The 22,298-nt window shown below is 42.0% G+C and overlaps 1 protein-coding gene across 1 annotated transcript in view; it reads left to right on the top strand.

Annotated features, from left to right (window-relative positions):
• Window positions 1–22,298, top strand: part of Klf8 (KLF transcription factor 8) — a 146,994-nt gene that overhangs the window by 110,724 nt on the left and 13,972 nt on the right. The window contains exon 3 of the mRNA XM_051142495.1: window positions 15,758–15,831. Coding sequence (XP_050998452.1) covers window positions 15,760–15,831 — 72 coding nt within the window. The 5' untranslated portion in view covers window positions 15,758–15,759. The remainder of the gene's footprint in view (window positions 1–15,757; window positions 15,832–22,298) is intronic.

Below are 22,298 nucleotides of genomic sequence, written 5' to 3'. Positions count from 1 at the left end.
ATTCTTTCGAGGATTTGTGCCTCCCACGTGTTATTTTCAGCATCTTTGTGCATGTTTACTCCACTTGGCCACACAGCCCTGACCATTTCAGTTGGGTGGTTCTACCATGTAAACAGGTGTATCCCCATGGCATACTAATTAGAGCCTTGTCCCTGATCAAACCATTTATCTCATCTTAGGAAGTGAATTGCTGCTGCTAATCAGCCTGCCACACTCATTTAAATTCATTGCTGTACTGACTTGAGGGAGTAATGCCCTGTCATTGTCACTCCCTGTCAGACTGCCTTAACTATATTTGTGGTATCGACTGAAGGGATCAGAATTACTACAATACAAGGCTATTTGGTGACCTGAAAAATGAAGGAAACAAGGGATCAAAAGTCAGTACTTTTCATAGTATGTGTTAAGGAAGATTTTGAGAACGCACCATTGGCATAACCCCCTTCTGAGTTTCCATCTTAATTTCTGAGAGAAGTGATAGACTTCTCTGGTCTCCAGAGTAAGGGTCAATTTCTTAGTTGTTTGGGGACAATGAGCAATAATAGACCATACAGTTCTATAGGGATGTGATAACTGCTTATTGTGCCTTTGGGGACCTAGCACTCCTGGATTTAGGTCAGTGATAAAGAAATCCCTGTCCTATTTATCAATTTCCTTAGATAATTTAATATGTTTATTTGTTTACATGAAAGCAGGAATCCATCTTACACTGACTCGGGAATATGGGAACATTCTAGGGACGGGGCCAAGGCTATTACCCCTTTCCTATAGGTGAGGCTGAGGCTCCCAGTCTTTCTGGTTTGACTTGGTTGCTGACTATAAAGACTCTTCCTTCTTCCAATTTATGGGTGTGGTAACTTCTGTAGTCTAGGTGCTGTGAAAAATCCATGGGAGCCCGAACTTCTTATCCTAACATATCTACCATCACCACCACCACCCACCACTACAGCCAATCAGGCTTTTTACTCATGAAGTTAGTAGCCTAAAGCACAACTAAATTTATAGGAGTTTGTATGCCTGCTAGAGCTTGCCTGCCATGGTATAATGCCCAGAAGAGTTCCAATTCTGGCCACATGCTCCTGGCCCACTGGACTTGTCTAAGGTGAGCTTAATTGTGCCTCTGGGCATCTTAAAGCAAACAGTTTGGTTACGGTTTTTATAAATTGGTATGTTTATGTGCAAAAGGATAGGAAATACAAAGAATACTGGCCGTTGCTTCAGCTTCTATGGCCAGAGAGGAGACTCAAAGTTCAGAGGTTCCACTGTTAAGAGTGTTGCTAGTTAACCTTTGAGTTTCCTTTGTGCCAAGACAGTGCTTTGAAGGCTGTAATCTCACCTGAGCTGAGGCAGGTTTTTTCAGGGACTGATTGCTGATCGAAATCTGGAAACTTGAAGCGGGAAAAAGCGGGCTGATTCCTCCCATTCTGGGAAAGAAGACCTAAAGCTTAAATTCACTAGTCACTGCAAAGCCTCCTCTGTGTCTTATTTAATCTCTTTGACAGTTCTGTGAAACAAATACTAACAGAATCTCTGTAATAAAAAAAAAAAGAAATCCGTATAGAAACTGCTGTCTAGGGACATGGAAAGCTTTGCTCAACCTTGCACAGCTTATAAACCAAAACTCCCTCCCAGTTTTCCAGGTCTTCTCTCCTTAGCTACGCAGATAGCCTTCATCCACTTGTCTTTGGAATTCTTTGCTGCCAGTAACCTTAGTGTTGTCCTCTAAGACGTGGGAGGAACTCAACACTGGTTCAACACTAGCAGGGAGGCAAAAGGTCTCCTTCTAGCTGAGCTTCCAGGGAAACTACCCACTAGGGAACTGCGGAGCCAAAAAAAAAAAAAAAAAAAAAAATCGTCCCCACTTGGTCTGAGCTATGTACTGCTTTGGGCAATATTTTTGTTGTCTCAGGAGCAACAGTAACAGAAGAGGGGAGGTTTTCTAGTTTATGTTCTACTTGACACCCCTCCTTATCTCCAGGCTGTTTTTCCCTGCTGGGTCCCAGAATCCGGTCCCTTGGTTTGTTTCCACCCTTCCTGATCACCTTAGGCCCTTTTTCTGCCTTGCCTTCTCCTTAGCCTGAGCTTTTCAAGTATTTGAAAACTGTTGTTGTTGTTCTAGTGGGAACAGGGAGGGTGGAGGCCTCCTCCTGAGGCTTTTCCTCCTCTTCTCCCTCTAGCCCTCTCCTTCTGGGCTCCACCCTGGTAGTTTGCTGGCTGGCATTCTGAAGAAGGAAGTGAAGGAACCTTGGATGGTTGGGTTGTTGGTAAACTAACAGGTGAACAAGAGATCATTTGGGGACAGAAGGAAAAAAATGGATGTTTCAAACACATCTGAGCAGAAACAGCAGTTAAGCAAATGGACATACATGCTGGGCACATACTGAGCTGTGACCCTCAGTTTTCTTATTCTTTTTTTTTTTTTTAAGAAGCTGTAAGTGACACTGCATGTCTCTAAGCACAGAACCAAGGAGGCTGAGGCAGGAGACTGGTGAGTTTGAGAGACAGCCTAGACTACATTGGTTTGAGCTCTAAAGACTGCTTCCCATCTCAAACAAACAACATCAAAAAATGAGCTACGTACTCAGCTGACTGGTAGAGTGCTTACTTAGAATACACTAGGCCCTGAATTCAATCCTCAGGACTCCCAGATGGGGCATAAAATATAGTGCTACCTACTGTTCAGGGTTGTTACCAGGAATAAAAGGAAAACTGATGACTATAATGGTACCTGGCCGAGTGAACTGCCCATATGAGATGCTGAATACACGGAACCTATTATTTCTCTAGCTTGGCTGCTCTCTCCCATCCTCTCTTTTGTTTCTTCTCTCTCTTTTGCCTCCCCTTTAACAGAATCGTGGTAGGGAAGAGGCACTGGAAGGTGGCTGTGGTTGTCTGTGACTTCCTGGGTTTCCATTAAAATGAGCTACAGAAGGACTTTAAGGCAAGGGCAAGGAAATGCTGGAAACGTGGCTTCTATTCTATGGGTTCAGTTCTTCAGGGATGTTAGCCAATGCTTGGCTGAGAGGCGGTCTCAGGAGGTTGAGAACTCTATTCTTAGAGAGCTGGTAGCTGGGAGACTCAGAAAGCCTTTCTCAACTCTCCCTACCAGGGCCACAAGGTGTTAGCAATTCAGGTTCAACTCTGCTTTTGGCCACCTTCTTCTCTATCCTCACCTTCTCTTATCTATTGCTAGAAAATTCACCCAGCTCCAATCTCCTTTCCTCTTAAGCATCATCCCTAAAAAGACACTGTGACCCCTCTGTCCTTGCTACTGCCACACGTTGCCATGGAGAACTGGGAGGGTAAAAATCCGCTTACAGTTAGCATTTTTTCTGGCACTCTCCATCCCTTTCTTCCTAGACATCCCTTACTCCTCACCACACCCTTTTCATCTTCCCCTGGAGAGCTTAAATCCCGGAGGATAGGTGACCAACTAGTGTGCCTGAAAACCTGTGTCAGGGACTAAAGATGCACTGAGATGGATTTCAGTCGTACCTGCTGCTGCAGGAAGCCCACAGAGCCGACCGCTGCGGGCGGGCGGGCTGGCGGGCGGGCAGGCGGGCGGGCTGGCGGGCGGGCGAGGCCAGCTCCCTGCGCCTAGGTCTCGCCCCACCCCCTCCCCTGCCCCCCGCCTTTTCTGCCTCACCCATCTCCACCCCCTCCTACTCCACTCCCCCCTAGCGGCCACTCGTCCCTTTTAAGGAACTCCACCCTAGGTGGAGTCCTCGTGGTAGTCACACCTCTCGTGTGGGCCTAGTCTGTCAGAGAAAGCGCTAAAGCACTCCACCTCCTCAGGTTGCCTGGCGGGCGCGCAGGCTCTGAGCTCACAGGCTGGGTGTACCAGTGGGGGAAGCCAGGTAACACCGAGAAGTCTCTCAGGCGCGGTCCCGCGGGAGTGCCTCCCACTCGGGTAGAAGCCCCTGCCCTGGGCCGGTGTTTTCCTATATATTTCGACCAATCCCTGGCGTTTTTTCCTCCTTTCTTTTTAGGAAGGCGCCTGGTGTGCAGCGCTAGCCGCTGTGTGGAGGGGCTCCTCTGGCGCTCTCTCCTTGTGGGTCTTGACTGACTCCTTCTGGTCTCAACTTTGCGTCCAAGTCGTGAGCTGAGCTTCGGGTGCTTTGCCGAAACCCCGCCCCTCCTCACTAGGCGAGGGTGTGAGGAGTTCTGAGGTGGGTGGAGAATAGGCTTGGCCGGAACTGAATCGCTTGAGGTAAAAGGGGAACGCAGGAGCTTCAGCGCTCGCCACTTCGCTCTGGAGAAGCAGCTGTATTTTTAGCACCGCGAAGGCTGCAGTGGGAGGATTCTTTTTAGGAAGTCGGGGCTTGGATGCTTAAAAGCTTTGTTTCCCTTGTTTCCAGGGCGGCCCAGCTGGGTCTGAATTGATTTCGTTCCTTTTTCGTGTTCCCCATCCTTTTCCAACCTGGAGAAAACGGGGAGGTGGGGGATTAAGAAAGCGAAGGCTAAAGCGCGTTACCAGGCGCGCTGTCAGACATGGGCGGGTGCAAGGGGAACAGCTGTCTTGAGATCAGCTCTGGAGTACGAGTCTCCGGGAGGACTGCATGAGCTCCGGACACTTCAGGAGTCCTCAGCTAGAGACGCGGGCGGTAAGTGACTCGGGAAAGAGCCCGCTCTCCTGTCCTCAATCTAGGTTCCGACACCCCCCCCCCCCCACCGGCTGCCGCCGCCGCCGCTGCTGCCACCGCCGTCGCCGCCGCCGCTGCCGTCGCCACCGCCAACCGCACACACCCACTTGGCTTTGGGTTTTAGCGGTGAAGTGAGATGGGGGGGCGTGTGAACGGAAGGGGTAAGAACATTATGTGGAATTAAATTAAACTCAGTGGAAAACGAGTTCTCTTAAGGATTCTGAAAAGAGACTAAGAGGAGAGGGGTAATTCAGGGGGCTTTGGGGGAAGAATTGGAAGGGGACAGGAATGGATAGATTTGTTTAGGTCAGTTTGTCCTGTTTCCAGTGCTATGAGTCTTCCTTAAGTGCTAAGGTTTGTTTTAACCCCGTGCGTCCGAAGTCTTGGCGAGAGGGGAGAGGGTTTGGAAGAACAGTGATCCCACTTACGTCACCCCCACCCTTCTCCCCCGCCACACACAAGCAGTAGCAGGTACCTAGAGATGCTTCTAAAAGGGGGGAGAACCGGTGGTGAAGAGTTAGTCGGGTGCCTGGCCTATTAGTACTGAAGGTAAGACCCCTTCTGCCGAGGAGCTGCATAGGGCGTGCCAGCTTAGGGCTGAGCTTGGTTGCTGGAGGAAGCCAAGGCATAGCCCTGGCTAGGCTCCTTAAGATGTGGCCAAGAGGTTAATTCGTGTAGATGGGAGATCAGCCGGAATTGTTGTGATTACCAGCACAAAAGGACTTCCTTAGCCTCAAGGTGAAGCTTTTTGTACTTTGTTGACCCTAAGAATCTTGTAGAAACTCAATTGCGTCCTAACAGGTGGCCAGGGGGACAATACTTCATTTTCTCTAATATTGTTGGTATTGCAAAAACAATTTATAAACTACTTGTACGCTCTTAATCTAATAGTGACGGAGAAGAGAGAGAAAAAAAGAATCGTCTGTAAATTTGGATTTTAAACTAGAGATAGTTGATTTGCGGTAATAAAAAGATCTACTTTGCTGCCACCGGTAGTTGGGTGCCGGTGCTGATGTTCTGCTCTTCTGCAGGATTCATGTTAAAAATTCTTACTCAGAAGATATATGTGGCATAGGCTGCTGCTACTTGTCTGTTTTTCATTTTCTTTAGTTTTTTCTCTGGAGTGCTGCGGGTAGACTCAGTGTTTTGCTCTCCTTAAAGCACATTCCTGCCGGAGGGAAAGAGGGCCTGTGCGGGCTAAACAGCTTGCGCAAAGACAGGCTGGAATACATGCCCTATTTGTTTGCGATTTAACATTGTTCCTACTGGATTTTATCAGCTGCAAAAGAAAGGGCCACTAATCTGCTAAACTTCTGATTCTTTGGTTAGTTTAACTAAGCTGATGAAGCCCACAGGACCTTTGGACAGCAAATCAATGATTCATAAATGACTCCATCCTCTTCAAAGTTTAGGGGGGTGGGTAACCCTTATGAGAGAGGCATTAATCCTTGGAAACTGTTGATGAGACAGGCTAGGCAGTGTCCTCAGGTTAGCTTAGAGGACAGATCGATAAGAAAATGCAGGAAGGGTGCAAATCCAGCTTCACATGTGTAAGTTACCAGTGTAACTACGCAGTCCGTTCTCAAGGCCACTTTCACAGCATTAGAATGCTATAGAACTGTCTTGCTTTCAGAGCACATGGGAACGACAATTGGTGGGAGAAAATGATCAGGGTGGCCACACTCATTTTTCTAGTATATGCATTTCAGAGATGAGATTCTTGATGGTTCTGCTGTTGGTATTTTTTGTTTTTTATTGCCAAGGTACCAAGACTAGTTATTAGTGTTTCTAGAATGTCTGTTTCTTATGTGAGGAGGTGGAGATCAGCTACTCATCCTTTTTTTTAAACTCTGGCACAGGCTTTTTTTTTTTTTCCTTTTTTCTTTTTCTTTTTTCGGTTTTTCCGAGACAAGGTTTCTCTCTGTAGCCTTGACTGTCCTTTATAGACCAGGCTGGCCTCGAACTCACAGCAATCCTCCTGCCTCTGCCTCCCGAGTGCTGGGGTTAAAGGTGTGTGCCTCCACTGCCTGGCTGGCACAGGTTTATTAATGTTTGATACATTTAGATGTTTTATTTATTTTTCTTTTTATTTATGTGTTTGTATGTGTCTGGATAGGTGAATGCTGCTTGTGTAAAGAAGCCAGAATTACGGGTAATTGTGAGCTGCTGGAAATGGATGCTAAGAACTGAACCTGGGTCCTCTGGAAGAGCAGGAAGCACTCTTAACTTTGAGCCATCTCTCCACCCCAATACATTTAAATGTTTACCTTCCTTTTGAGTCACTTGCTCTTTATGGGCCCACTTAAATTGTTGAATGAAGGAAAAGCAGCCTGGGGATACAGAATTCATTTAGCAAATTGACATAGTGGATGTTAGGCACGGAGGAAAAAAAAAAGGTGCAACTTAAAATACACACACACACACATATTTGCACATTGCAGGATCTGGTATATTATTGGAACTTTAAAAAAATGGTGACAAGGTCTTATTATGTAGTCAGGCTGCCCTTGAACTCTCAATCCTCCTGCCTCAGTCTCCTGAATGCTAGAATTATAGGCATGAACCATTGCAACAAGTGAGAAGTTTTTAAAGCTCATTTTCTGTTTGAATTCTTTTCTTTATTCTCCTACTGTATTCTTATTCTTATTTAAGTCCTACTGATGTTCCTGCCCTCCACAACAGATCTTCCTTATCTCTTCAGCTATTGTTCAGACTCTCAGCTCTATATGTTCTTCTATAAGACAAATAAACTCTTATAATATGCTTGATTTTTATGTGGTTCCTGGGCAGTATTTATAGTATTCCATCCATCATTCGGCCCTCCTTAAAAGTCATTACTTTGAGCCGGGCATGGTGGCTGTAATCTCAGCACTCGAGAGGCAGAAGCAGGTGGATCTCTGTGACTTCGAGGCCAGCCTGGTCTACAAAATGAGTCCAGGACAGCCAGGGCTACACAGAGAAAGTCTTTGTCTCAAAAAAGACCCAAAAAAAGTCAATACTATGAAACTTCCTTTCCTTTTGTCTCCATAAATACTGGTTTGAAGCTCCACATCACTGTTCCTGAATTTTCTGGAAACTATTACCCTCTGCTGCATTTTTTGTTGTGTTCATAACTATGTCCTTTTTGAGACTGAGGGCTACTTGATGACACTCAATATTATTGTCTCATAGTCCTTACCTAAATCACCTTTCCCTTATAAACACTTGGTATATATTTTGTGAGGCCTTATTATCTTGGGTCTTACTCTCCCCCCGCACCCCCCAGACAGGGTTTCTCTGTGTAGCCTTGCCTGTCCTGAAACTTGCTCTGTAGACCAGGCTAGCCTTAGGAACTCAAAGATCACCTGCCTCTGCCTCCTGAGTGCTGGGATTAAAGGCATGCGCCACCACCCTTTCTAAGATCTTATTCCAAACTGCCATATTTTTGGTAAGTGAAGAGAAACCTGATTGGTGTGATTGGCCTAAGCGATCATCCATTATGGTTACAATTGAAGTACTAGGTGGAGAACGAGTGGCATCTCTCTATCCGAAAGACAATGTGAGACCACATTTGGTTTTCTTTCTGGCTTATGTACGGATATTATTTATTTCGGTTTTATAAGTAGAAGTTAGATTCCTGATCTGTTAACTCCAACTTAACTTTATCACCTAGCCTCTTTCCTTATTTCTAAAGTGATATGCTTCTTCTTGACTATAAATGATGTATTTAAGTGAAGGGTCTCACCAATTGTGTTGTTTTGAGTGCTTCATTTTACTTTTTAATGTTGTGTATCTGCAGGGGAGAAATACAAATTATTGGGCAGCAAGTTAGTGGTAAATCTTCAGATCATTCTAGATGCTCTATAAAATATACAAAAAGATGTTATCTGTGTATTTAGGCTTTTAAAAAGTATAATTTTTATGTTGTTAGGAATTGAATTCAGGGTCTTGCATATGCTAAGTAAGGTTCTACCACTGAAACTTAGCCCATGAGAGTTTGAAGGTACAATCATGTAACTCTAGTATCTTGTTAAGGTTTTCTGATCTGCCTGGCGGTGCCTGCAGTGAAGGCGGAGGCTACACATGCCTTTGATTCCAGTACCTGGGAGACAGCATGATCTACAGAGAAAGTTCCAGGACAGCTAAAGTTACACAGAGAAACCCTGACTTGAAAAACAAAAAGAGATACCATATTTTTTGGACTGTAAGACGCACCTGACCATAAAGATGCACTCAGTTTTTAGAGCAATAAAACAAGAAAAACAGTAAAAGCAGAAATTGGACCATAAGGCACACCTTACCATTTTAATGTTCTCCTCAACGAATTAGAGATTGCAGTAGAAACTACTTGATTGAATGGCATTGAGAAACATACTGCTTTAATTTTGTAAAAACACTTTAAAAACTTATGAAAGTATAGCAAGCAGTGAGAAAATGTAGTTGTAGTTGTATCTCTAATGTCTTATGCACAAAATACAAGCTTTTCCTTCTTTCTCAGTTTCCTCATCCACCTAGTTGGCAAAATATTTTCTTGCCTGTCTGTTTCCTAACATCTTTCCTTTTATCCTAAAAAGTACTACAACCTTAATTTAGGCCAGAAGTTTAAATAATTAGCCTATATACCAATTATAGCTCTCATAAATGCTTTGTTTTCCCTAAAAAATTTAAACTCTCATTTAACAGATTGTTTATTTTGCTTTTCCTTAATGGTTATATTTTAAATTGGTAACATTCCATATGGCTCAAGACCTAACATAAACAAAAAGCTATATAGTGAAAATTCTCTCTTGTCCATTAACCACTTATCCTTCTTCACTGGAGGCAGCTGAAGTTAATAGTTTACTATGATTCTTTGTGGAGATTTCGAAGTATATCAAATAATGAATATACACACATATACACTGTTTAACTTTTCCCCTTTGTTTTATTATTTTAATCTGGTTTCATTTTGTTTTTATTCATTTTAATTAAAATATAATTATATTATTTCCCCTATCTCTACATGTATATTTGCCTTTTTATCCTTTAATATTTTAAATTTATTTTTGAGGTTGTAATTTTTTTCAAAACAGGGTTTCTCTGTGTAGCCCTGGCTGTCCTAAACTTGCTCTGAAGACCAGGCTGGCCTCACACTCATAGAGATCCACCTGCCTCTACCTCCCGAGTGCTGGGGTTATAGGCGTGCAACACTGAACCCAGCATTGAGATTGTAATTTAATTATAGTTTCCCTTCCCTTTTACACATAAATAGTAACACATTCTGCATATTGTTCTACTGTTTGCTTTACCTACTTAAAAATATACTTTGGAGATATTTCCCTATAGGTTCATAAAAATGCTTCATTGTTCTGTTTGTATAATTTTTGCTGTATGGTTAAGGACTGATTTATTTAGCCAGTCATCTATTGATCAACACTTAAGATATTTGCAAATGTCTATAGTATTTTTAATAGGAATGAAAACTCTTAAGTAGTATATGTAGGGCTGTTAAAACAAAATCCCACTAACTAGGTGCTTTAAACAACAGAAGTTCTGATTTTTTTAGTTCCAGAGGCTAGACTTCAGGGATGGGGTCTCAGCATGGTCAGATGTGCTGCACAGGCTGCTTACCTCCCTTCTTTGCTGTGTAAGTGAAGAGACAGAGAAGTCTCTTGTTTCTTCTTAAGGGATTAATCTTCTGTGATTAGTGTACCTACCTGTATGACCTCATTTACTTTTAATTATTTCCGTGAAGACCATATCTCTAAATAGTCACCTCAAGAGTGAGGGCTTTTATATACAGATGGAGGGCGGGGGGGGGGGGGAATCAAGCCACTTTGCCTAATCTCAGACTCTTAAAAATTGGCTGATTGCAAACATTTTAAAGTTGGATTTCATTTAAAATCTAAGTTCCATTTTCTTTTCAATAATTAGATGATAGGATAGGACTAGATTTTATATGATACTGCAGAGCAGTGAGTCTGCAGCTGTGGCCTTTCTTTTCTTTCTTTCTTTTCTTTCTTTCTTTTTTTTTTTTTTTTGAGAGAGGGTCTCTCTGTGTAGCCTTGATTGTCCTAGACTCACTTTGTAGACCAGGCTGGCCTCGAACTCACAGCGATCCACCTGCCTCTGTCTCCCTGAGTGCTGGGATTAAAGGCGTGCGACACCACACCTGGCTCGTTCTTTTTCTTAACAGATTCTTAAGTGCTGTGTGCTAATTGTGATTGCTGCACATTTTGTCTTATGATTAATACCACAGTCAGTTGTACTCTTACTCTCTTTGTCAATAACAGAGCTTGTTGTGAAGGTATGGAAGTACCTCCATTATTATTTTCAACTTTACCAAACTATTCCAAAGTGCAGGGTTGTAGTATTTTTTTCATTAAATTTTTTTGAGAATTTTATAGATGTATATAATGAAATATTATCATATCTGCCTCTCATTTCCCCCATTCCAACTTTCCTTCATTTGTTTCCCCCTCCCAAATTCATTTTCTTCTCCTTTTTGCTTTTTATAAGTAACCTTCTGAGCCTATTTAATGCTACTGTACACATGTGCATGGATGTGGAGCCACCTACTGGAGGGAGCATATGCAACCTAACTGATGGCCACACCCCCAAAGGCAAATAGGTTCTTAGCTAGAGGTGGAGCCTTGTGGGCTTCTCCATTCGTGCTGTACTTTTGCAGGTCCTGTGCCTGTAAGCACGGTTTCTGGGAGCTCCTGAAGAGTGAACCATGCCATGTTTAGAAGAAAGCATTCAAGTATTTTTAGGTAGAAAAAGAGCTTCTGTATTGAGCATCGTACCTGGATTCAGATCCTGGCTCAGTCGTTTCCATTTGTCGTGGTTTTAGCATGTCTCAATCTCTCTACTCCTCTATATCCTTCTGTGTATATGGCATCAACAGTAGCACCTGTTTTATTTGTGTATAAAAGAAAAGGAGGCTTGAAATCACCATGGGGGTGGTGGGTGGGGGGAGGACAACATGGATGAGAACACTGGAGGCAGTGCTGCCGTGCTCCCTGCATGGCTGGGGACTGTACAGGTGATATTGCAGGATGTGAACCCCCAGGATTGTTAAGCTAAATTGATAAGTGGCTTAGATCTTTACAGTGTGACTGTATATTTTTGTACCATTTGTGATTTTTTTTTTCCCAACGGAAGCACCCAGATTAAAGAAGTAATCCTTAAAATTTACATGGAGATGTTATAATTGCATCATGCAAATTATGTGTTGTTTTGCTTTATCTTGTTGAGGGACAGGGTTAAGCTCACATATCTGTGTTTTGCACACAAGAAAATCCAGGTGTAGAAAGGATCAGTGATTCTCCTGGAGTCACCCAGCTCTTTTCTGGCATATTTTATCACTTGTCTCTTCATTTCTTCACAGTGCTTTACTACTTGAAACTTGGGCACCTGCCTTACGTTAATAGCATAATACTCAATCTCGTTTTCTCACACTAACATTTACCCATGGTATAGATTGTCAGCCTTCACTAATTTTGTATTGACATCGCGCTCCTCTTGAGTCCCTGTTTTTACCTTCCTCCATGGCACTTTCTTTCTTGCTTTTTTGGGAGAGAGGGTGACTTTCTGTTTGTTTGTTTTGAGACTGGGTTTCTCTGTGTAGCCTTGGCTGTCCTGGACTCACTTTGTAGACCAGGCTGGCCTCGAACTCACAGCGATCCACCTGCCTCTGCCTCCTGAGTGCTGGGATTAAAGGTGTGTACCACTGCTGCCCACTGCCACCACCACTACCCTGCTGGCGCTTTCTTTTCTGTCATTCCACATAGTCTGGGAAGGCAAACTCCAGGGATTCCCATGCTCAGGCCATTTCTGAATATCCACTGTGGTGGCTGGACTAGGTACCTCAGAGGCCTTCTGGTTTTTTTGTTTGTTTGTTTGTTTTGTATATTGATGCCATCTGAATAGGAAAATGATAAAGAAGCTGCCTGCTGCCATGCCGCAACTGGTTTTTTTGTTTTTTGTTTTTTTTAATAAGCTAGATTTTCTTCTGTGAACCTGTATAAGGGAAATGGGAGAATCTGGAAGGTCTTGCAACCTCTGTTTGCTGAGTGGTTTGTTTCCATATAGTGTGGTAGCATTTGCTTCAAGGAGAAATTGGAGGAGGCCTCTGGCATCTCTGTTTAAATACATTAAAACTGCACTGTAGTTTTATCTCCAGGTTACAGGTGTTCACATTCTCTTTGAGCCATGTTCTTTTTTTTTTTTTTTTAAAGATTTGTTTGTTTATTTTATGTATAACTGCTCTGTTTTCATGCACACCAGAAGAGGGAATTAGATTCTATTACAGATGGTTGTGAGCCACCATGTGGTTGCTGGGAATTGAAATCAGGACCTTTGGAAGAACAGCCAGTGCTCTTAACCTCTGAGCCATCTCTCCAGCCCAAGAAAGGGTTACATTTCCAATATCTTTTTGTTTGTTTTTTTGAGACAAGGTCTCTCTGTGTAGCCGTGGCTGTCCTGGACTCACTTTGTAGACCAGGCTGGCCTCCAAACTCACAGCAATCTACCTGCCTCTGCCTCCCAAGTGCTGCGATTAAAGGCGTGCACCACCACGCCAGGCCCTTTTGGGTCATTTTCTACATTGATGATCTCAGAGGGTAAGCTACTGCATCTCCCCCAGCCTCTCTCTCTCTCTGACACTTTTCTTATTTTTAAGATGGCTATGTGAGGCCTCAGCACTAAGTAAATAAAGGAAACAGTACTACTTACATTATAGTTGCCAGGATTAAATGAGCCAATAACAGAAGAGCAGTGTGGTAGCTGGGGCTCTAGCTCAGTGCTACAGTACTTGCCTCGCATGTGTAAGGCCCTAACTTCTGTCCTCAGCACTGCAGCACTCTCAGAAAGCAAATAAGCAAAAGAAAACCAAACCAAGAAGAAGTACTCAGCACTCAGTTTATACTGTTAAGACTGCTCTGCGCCCCTCTACCATCACTTAATTAGCACCATGCTATTGTTAAACAGTGAGCCTGAGTGATTTGCTAAACCCCTTTTCCAGCACTAACATGACTCTCTCTAGCCTTACAAGACGTATAATGAAATGATGTGGAAAAAGGGAAAGGAAGAGAATATTTTCTGTGCTAAGTGTTGGTAAACACTGTATGCTTATTTACTTAAGTCTTACAATACTCCATGGGCTGATGCTATTACTGTTGTCACAAGAAGCTCAAAAATCCTTGCCCAACCGTTTGTTACGGTTACAAAGTTTTGACCTGGTGGCGGTGGCACTTGTATATAATCCTAGCACTTCATAAGCCACGGCATGGGGCATTGTTATGAGTTCCAGGCTAACTTGGGCAACAACATAGTGAGAGCCCATCAAAAAAAAAAAAAAAAAAAAAGGTGCAGTAGGAAGAGGGTGGCTAACATATTTGGAGCCAAGATACAGCAACATAGAAAAATAAACAACAAATTTAAAATCAATTATTTTGTCTATTGGATGTCAGGAAATGAGGAAAGTTTTCCTAGTTGAAAAGCAGCAATATACAAAGCCACTTACTTGGAGAATAAAAGGAAGACTTCTGAGACATTATCAGAATTTAGAGAATTTTGACAGGTGAAACTGTTGTCTTCAATTTCATTTGAAATTTCAGAGGTTTTACTAGGCATAGCACTACTACCTTGGACTCCAGGTAAGTCAAGCATATGGGCACAAAGAAAATGCAGCAGAGTATTAATCTTAGAGTTAGATGTCCATGAGTCACATTGTATAACTTGAAAAGGTGTTTTGCTTTATCCAACTCTACTTGTCCATCTAGACTTACAGGATTTTACATTATCCTTTGCAGAGCCCTAGTACTTCTACACAGCCTCCAAGGCTTAGAGTCGTGGAAGAAAATATATACTAAGGAATAAGAACAATTAGGGCCAAATGTCAGAAAATTTCAGGATTTAAGCTCTTAACACACTCACCTAGATGCTTAAGAACATTGTCTGAAATCATGGTAGATGTTCAACAAAGCCGGGCGTGGTGGCGCACACCTTTAATCCCAGCCCTAGGGAGGCAGAGGCAGGTGGGTCACTGGGAGTTCGAGACCATCCTGCCATCCTGGTCTACAAAGTGAGTCCAGGATAGCCGGGGATACACACACAGAGAAACCCTGTCTCAAAAAAAAAAAAAAAAGAAAAGAAAAGAAAAGAAAGAAGAAAAAAAAAGAAAAGATGTTCAACAAATTTCTGAATGTTTAGCATGATGCCAACAGAAAAGGAGCAAGGAATCAAGTATGGTATTTTATGCTTATAAGCCCTATGCTTGGGAGGGTAAGGTAGGAGGATTGCTTGTGTTTGAGACCAGGTTGAGCTACGGTGGTTTTCCTAGACCATGCTAGACCACAGTGCAAACCACCGTCTTACTCTTACAGGAGAAAAGGGGAGCAAAGAAGGGATGGTGGAGGGCTTTTTATTAAGAAGAAGAATTGAGAAAATGTAGGAAAGCATAAAATAAAATTGAAGAGGTCATGTGTGAAACACACAAGTGGTGCAGTTAACATGCAGTAAGAGGCGTTAGGAGGGATAGCTAAGAGTTTTCCAATTCCCAAGTTGGGAAAAGAAGTGTGATGCCAGAAAAAAAAAAAAAAAAGTTAGGTCAGGTAATTCTCTTATACTCCAGAGGGGGGCACTCAATAGCTAGAAGAGCTTGATTGGTCACTGCCAGGAAAACTTGCAGGAGTGTTGAAGAATTTGCTTTTCTTCCTTTGCATTCATAGCGTCCTTAAGTTGCCTTTATTTCTAGTAAGGACAAATTACAAGTCATCTACTGCCTGCTCTTCAGTTCCTATGGGTTAAGCCAATGCAGGGTTAAGGAAGCACAAGTGTAGTCTGAAGTCCGACTAGCTAATTTGTAGGCGAGCTGTAGATTTGGCTTTCTTTCCTTAGCCTCTATTTTCCTCTCTAGTGGAACTGAACTGTGGGTAAATGAAATGAAACCTGTTGCAGAGGAAAACATGGGTCCTTTTTATGGGATGACTGATGGATCAGGGTATTTGAATGAAGCTATTAATATTAAAGTTAGTCTGAAAAAGTGTTTATAGAGGACGCACAGGTGAAACTTAAGTTTACGTGTCACACTCTGTGCCTATAATGGGGTCAGTATTATTCTAATAGCTGTTTTTCCCTTGTGTCTTTTCTAGGCATGGATCGATTCATAAACCCCCTGGGAGTTCAAATTAAGTCAGAAAGTGATTCAATGCAGGTATTCAAACAGGTGAGCGTTGTGTGAACATTGTTGAAATGAAGCCTCATTTTCAAATGCCATGTATGGGAAGTGAGAAGGGGTAAGGGAAGGTAGATTTTCCAAAAGTATTTGAGTGACCGGATGTGAGTTTCAAGGAAGGAGTCAACCTGGCCTTGCAGAAGCAGCTTCCTATTGTTCCCAACGTGTTCGGTGAGGAACTACGACCATTTATTTAGCACTGCCTCATATTTCAGGTTTGTTTATTACATTTCTTCAGGAGCCTTGTCAAACCATGTATTAGAGCTCTCTAAGAAAACATCCTGTTGACTCTATTTCCCTGTTAACTAGTCTAAGGAGGACCTGGCTAATACACAATTTTTGGTGTGTGTGTGTGTGTGTGTGTGTGTGTGTGTGTGTGTGTGTGTGTGTGTAGGAAGACGTATATAAATAGTTTTAAAGACATTGCCTTCTCTCATTATAGAGGTATGGTAAGTCCAAAACCTGATGGACTAGATAAGCCGAGTACAGAGTTCCTTAATTTATGAGTCACATGTGTCACATATATGCTGTGTGCGTCTGTGCGTCTGTGTACTTTGTTTTCGTGACGTCACTCCTCATTATATAGCTCTTGTTGGCCTGGCACTCAGAATGCAGACCAGCATGGCCTGGAAATTGGGATAATGTTCCTGCTTCTTCCTATCAAGTTTTGTAATTGCAGGTCTATATCACAATGCCCAGCTAATGAGTGCTATTCTTAATCAGTGAGTGATTGGTCTGTGGCATATAATTGGATTTCAGTTACGTATGTATTTGGATGAGACTCCTCTGTGATGTTTTAATGATGTTACATTTAATTCAATATCTTGTTTACCTTTGTAGCTGATGCCATTTAGAAACTATTAGTACATCAAAAACTTGCTAGTTGTTGCAAAGATATTCCTGGAGCTTGTCATAGTAATATAAAATAATACTAAAAGGAAGCTTTCTAACTCAGGACATACATGCTGCTCTCCATTTTCTGGATTTATGTAGTCATAACCTAATACAAAGGAGCATTTGGCTGGCGTACTCTGGTTTCTAGTTTCTGCTTATTTTCTTGAAGTGGAATCTGTTGGTTGAAACTTGTGTCTTATCGTGTCATATATATCTCTTCCCATGTACATTCTTTGACTGTTAACATTTTACACATTTTGTTTCTCTCTCTCTCTCCCTCCCCCCCCCCCTCACACACACACACACACACACCATTTTACTTTTGAAAGTAAGCTGCATCAACAGTCTTTCGCCTCAATAGCTGGTTATCACTTACAAATAATCACATTCTCCTATAAAACTCAATCAGAACTACCACATCCGCAAATGAACAGTATTTCCGTAATGATAACTAATGGGTGACACACGCACACACATTTCAGAGAGATTTTCAATGGCATATTTTTCTTAAACTTCTTTTTATCTATCGGGACTATGGCTAAGTAAATTGTCTAATCTCTACCGCATTTAGGAGTCCAGATTTCAATTTTGTCTCTTCTATAAAATGTTCCCTGACAGTTTAATGCCCATAAATCCCTAATACACTCATACTCCTGGAATAGTAATTTATTTCTATCAGTCATTCACACAGTTCCACTCATTTCGTGTTCTGTATTGTCATTTCTTGTTCTGTGTTGTCAGCAGCAGCATGGAAATACCTCACATCTTACTATTGACGATTTTCATCTCCTAAATTGACAGTGACTATCTTCAGTTATTATTATGTCACTTATAACTAACATTTCTTTCTTGTTTTTTCCCCTCTTTTAAGATGTGCTTTTTTTAGCTAGGCATGGTGGCACACACCTTTAATCCCAGCACTGGGGAGGCAGAGGCAGGCCGACTCGTGAGTTCCAGGCCAGCCTAGTCTACAAAGCGAGTCCAGGATAGTCAAGGCTACATAGAGAGACCCTGTCTCAAAAAACAAAACAAAACAAAACAAGAATCCGAGAGCTGGGGGCTGGAGAGAGATCTCAGCGGTCAACAACACTGGCTGTTCTTCCAAAGGTCCTGATTTCACTTCCCAGCAACTACATGGTGGCTCACAGCCTTCTATAATGAGATCTGGTGCCCTCTTCTGGCGGGAGGGGGACATGCAGGCAGAACATTGTATACGTAATACAATAAGTAAGTCTTTAAAAAAAAGAATCCTAGAGGCAGAAATCTCAAAGCAAGTTGTTTCGCTGTCCTGGACTGCATGCCAGAGAATAGGTTCCTTGCCTTTCACACATGGGATAGATACAGGCATTCCTTGGCTTGTGGCCCTGTTACTCTGGTATCTGACTGTGTTCACATCACCTTATTTTGTGGCTCCTATAAAGATGCTGACCACTAAATTCCACCCCATAGGTAATCTAGAATGGTTGGTTTTAGATCCATAATTCTGATTGGTAGTGCTGGCGGACACTTTTAATCCCAGCACTCAGGAGGCAGAGGCAGGTGGATCTCTGTGAGTTCAAGGCCAGCCTAGTCTACAAAGTGAGTTCCAGAATAGCCAGGGCTACAGAGAGAAACCCTGTAATTCTATCTGAAATAATCCTTTTTCCAAATTGGTGGTGTTTATTGATCCTGGGTACTAGGATATGGGCAAATCCTTTTTGGGTGGCCATTCTTCAGTTTCATATGTTACTTTTCTAATAATATAATAAGCATACAGTTCTTAAAATCATTTTTGATGATGTATCATTAAAAGCAATCATACATTAAAAAGAAATTATTTTCTCCTTTTCTTTTTTCAGTTTCAAGCTAGGTACTAATATTTCCATGCTACATAGTAAACAAATGCCTAGAATTTATCTATGCATATATATATGTATATATATAGTCTATGCTTTCATCTCTTTTTGTTTCTTGGGAAAGGCTCTTGGCATGTAGTCTGGGTTAGCCTGGAACTGAACATCTTCCAGCCTCAGCCCTCTGAGTTCTGGGATTACATATGTATGCATTTCTGATATTCTTTTTGCAGGGAGGGTGTTTTTTGTTAGTGTTCTAGTATCTTAAATTTGTCTCGTTCATTAGTTTGTATAAAGAATTGTCTGATAGTGCTTTATTTTCTAATGCTATTGAGATGGTAGGGGATATAAGATTCAAAATTCCCTAGGTTTAGATTAAATTTAGCTTTTTAATAATACTCATCTCCATCCATTTTTCTCTAATACTGAAACACATCATGGAATTACTGGAGAAGGGTTGGAATTTCAGAGGGTTAAACTGGCTTTTTGATCAAAATAATGAATGTGCATAATATATGTGTACGCACACACAAGTGCACCGAGGCATGAAAATGATTAGTCTAAACCCAGAGCAAAGCTAGAAGAGACCTGTGTACAAAAACAGCTTTTATCTTTCTCTTGGGGAGGAGCCTGGGTTTTTATCTTGTTACCATGACAACACTCCTTCCTCGCCTTTCTACTTACTGCGCTGCCTGCAGTATTTTGTTCTTTCATTTTCTTTCTTGTCTTGCCTTCCTGCTTTAAAGCTCCCCATCAGAGCTATTTCAAATATAGGAAAAGTAACAGTTTAGTGTTCCTCACTTGATTTCCTTTACTCTCCTTAAGCCAAAGCTGTCTTCATTAGATGTTCAAGAGCTTAGATATTTATGAAAGTGACCACTTTTTCCTTGATTTCTTTGTAGAATTGCCTTTCTCCATGGTCTCTGGTAATTTGTCAATAAGGAACTTGAGAAAAATGCAGACTCAAATACTCTTAAGAAAAAAAAAAACACCTGATTAGGATGCTGGGCATTTAAAGAGGACTGTGGGAAGTAAAAACATCTTTCACACCGTTCCCAAGTTTCTGGACTTTCCACATACATACTTCTTCACAGAATCCGAAATCCTGGAAAGCTGTAGCCTCAAGCTCAAAATAACAAGTACGGAGCTTAGCCATTCCCTTTCTCTGAGGACTGGTTAATTATTGACTAGAAAATACAAAACCTGAAACTGGCCCAGAGTATTGAAGAAGGAAAAAAGGCGAGTTAAGGAGAAAACTCTCATAGCAGAGCTTTATGTTAATTTCCCCAGGAGCTCTCAAACCTGTAGTTATTGTATTCAATGAAGAATAGAATGTGGATCCAATCCTTACTCATCCCTGTGAGTCATCCAGACTCTAGGGCTGTAAACGCATTCCTTACATCATTCCTCTTTAGAATCTCCAACTATAGCATGCTCTGTAGAACAAGAAAATAAAGGAGGTAGTGCATGGGGTTTTGTTGTTGTTTATTTTTGTTTTGTTTAACAATGGTAATTGTTTTATATAAAATATAGGATAAATCATACTGCCTATCAAGATTTTTACTAAAGTTACTTTGATCATATTTTTAAAGTAATCAATGACACAGTCAAGCAAAAGCATTGCTTATGCTTGTGAATAAATATGGACTGATTATCTTTAAGCCAAAAAGAAAAGTAGGAAGGGCCTTGACAGCTGCTCTCAAGTGAAGTACATTTTCTTTCTTTTTTAACATTTTAAATCTCTCTGTTTAAAAAAGATTTATTTATACAGTATTCAGCCCGCAATTGAGCTAACATGCCAGAAGAGGGCACCAGATCTCATTCTAGATGGCTATGAGCCACCATGTGGTTGCAGGGAATTGAACTCAGGACGTTCGGAAGGACAGCCAGTGCTCTTAACCTCTGAGCCATCTCTCCAGCCCTGTGTAGGACATTTTATCAAGGCGCTTGCACACATTAGCATTGACACCCAGGAAATACTTGCTATAGGCCGGTTCATTTTCATATAACAAATACACATGAAATCAGTATGTCCTGATGGGAAAATGTGATGATAGTCTTTGAGGAAGCTTTAAAAACACTAAGATCTAAATAACCACCTTCCAACATTTGTTTCAAAGCCTCATGGCAGTAGCAAGAGAGAGCAATGATTTAAGTACCATCACCAGACAGTTTTGGTGAAAAACTGACAAACCACAAAGCAGCTTTGGTCTATAGAAGCACAACCCAGGATGGATAGTTTGAACAGGACCTATCACATCATCTCTCATCAAAGCAATAAGTCTATGCTCGTTTCTCCACTTCTTTCTTCAGTTTCCATCTTGGCTATTCTTGACTGTTCTTAGTAAACCGGAGTTACTGTCAACAGAGTAGCAGCTCAGTGCAAGACCTCATGCCGGCAGGGTTTTTGTCGGCAGCACTCTTTGTCCTAGAAATGGCCTTGGCAAGTGAGGACATTTACAAAATAATCTTTGTTTTCTATTGAAGACTCCGAGTTTTGGGTTCCTTAGAATTCTAGGCCTAAAAAAAAAAACCCGTTACAAGTTTTAACTAGGTACTCCCGTGCTGCATCTGTTTATACATCAGCACAAGTGATCTTAGGATAGAAAATATTAGATGTTAGGCTGAGGTTGTTAATAGTGTACACTGGTCCTGCAGAGGGTCCTGAGTTCAGTTTCCAGCACCCCCCGTATCAGCCAACTCATAATCACCTGTAACTCTGGGTCCAGGGAATTCAATTTCACAGTGCTCCTCTTCGTATGCTTTCTTCCATGGTTTCATAAGCATCTAATGCTATCCGTCAGCTCAGGTGTGGATTAACCCTTTGAGAAAGGGGGTCAGTAAAAGCCTGTTAGCAGGAGCAGGTGTGGAATCCGCTGAAGATAAGAGGGATGAAATTATCAAGAAGTGCTTTAATGGGCAGTTAGGACCATTTGGTGCTCATACAGAGGACTTAGGTTCAGGTCCCAGGACCTGGCTTCCACAGACATCTTGACTCACATGCACATACCCACACATGCATACATAATTAAAGATAAAAGTACATCTTTGTAAGAAAAACAATAGCAAAAATAAGAAAAGGTTACATTTAACAACTTAAGCTTCTATTGTAGCTCCTTTCTCAGCATCATCAAAAGTCATGGTAAGGAAAAAAAACCCCTCTGGAAATGGATACTCGTCCTATTCTGCTTATAGATTGTTTTGGTTCTACTTCTTGTACCAGTGAATGAAGCAAGTCAGGCAGAGACAAGTGGGAATGTAGGGGGGGAAATGGTAGCTTAAATCAATTTGAGAGATTCCAAGTTTAGTAAAGCCATATTTAGTAGAACAGTTATTTTTTAAAGTGTGTGTATGTGTGTACGTGTGTGTACGCGTGTGCTCATGCATGCTCCTTTGTATGAACACTATGAGTGTGCATGTGCCCACCCAGGCTAGAAGATGATGTTGGATCTCCTGGAACTGGAATTATTACAAGTAGTTGTGAGCCACCTGCTCTGGGTGCTGGGCACTCAACCTAAATTCTCTGCATGAGCACCAAGTGCCTCTTAGCCACTGACCCACCTCTTTAGCTCCACTAAAGCAGTTCTTCATAATCCATCACTCTGGTCTTCACCTGACTCCACACCTGCTCCTGCTAACAGGATTTTACTGACCCCCTTTTACACAGGCCTTAATCCACACCCGAGTTATGGATAGCATTAGACACTTATGAAATGATAGAAGAATGCATGT

The sequence above is a fragment of the Acomys russatus genome, chromosome X, assembly GCF_903995435.1.
Source record: "Acomys russatus chromosome X, mAcoRus1.1, whole genome shotgun sequence".
Taxonomy (NCBI): Eukaryota; Metazoa; Chordata; class Mammalia; order Rodentia; family Muridae; genus Acomys; species Acomys russatus.
This window is presented reverse-complemented; position numbering and strand designations above follow the sequence as displayed.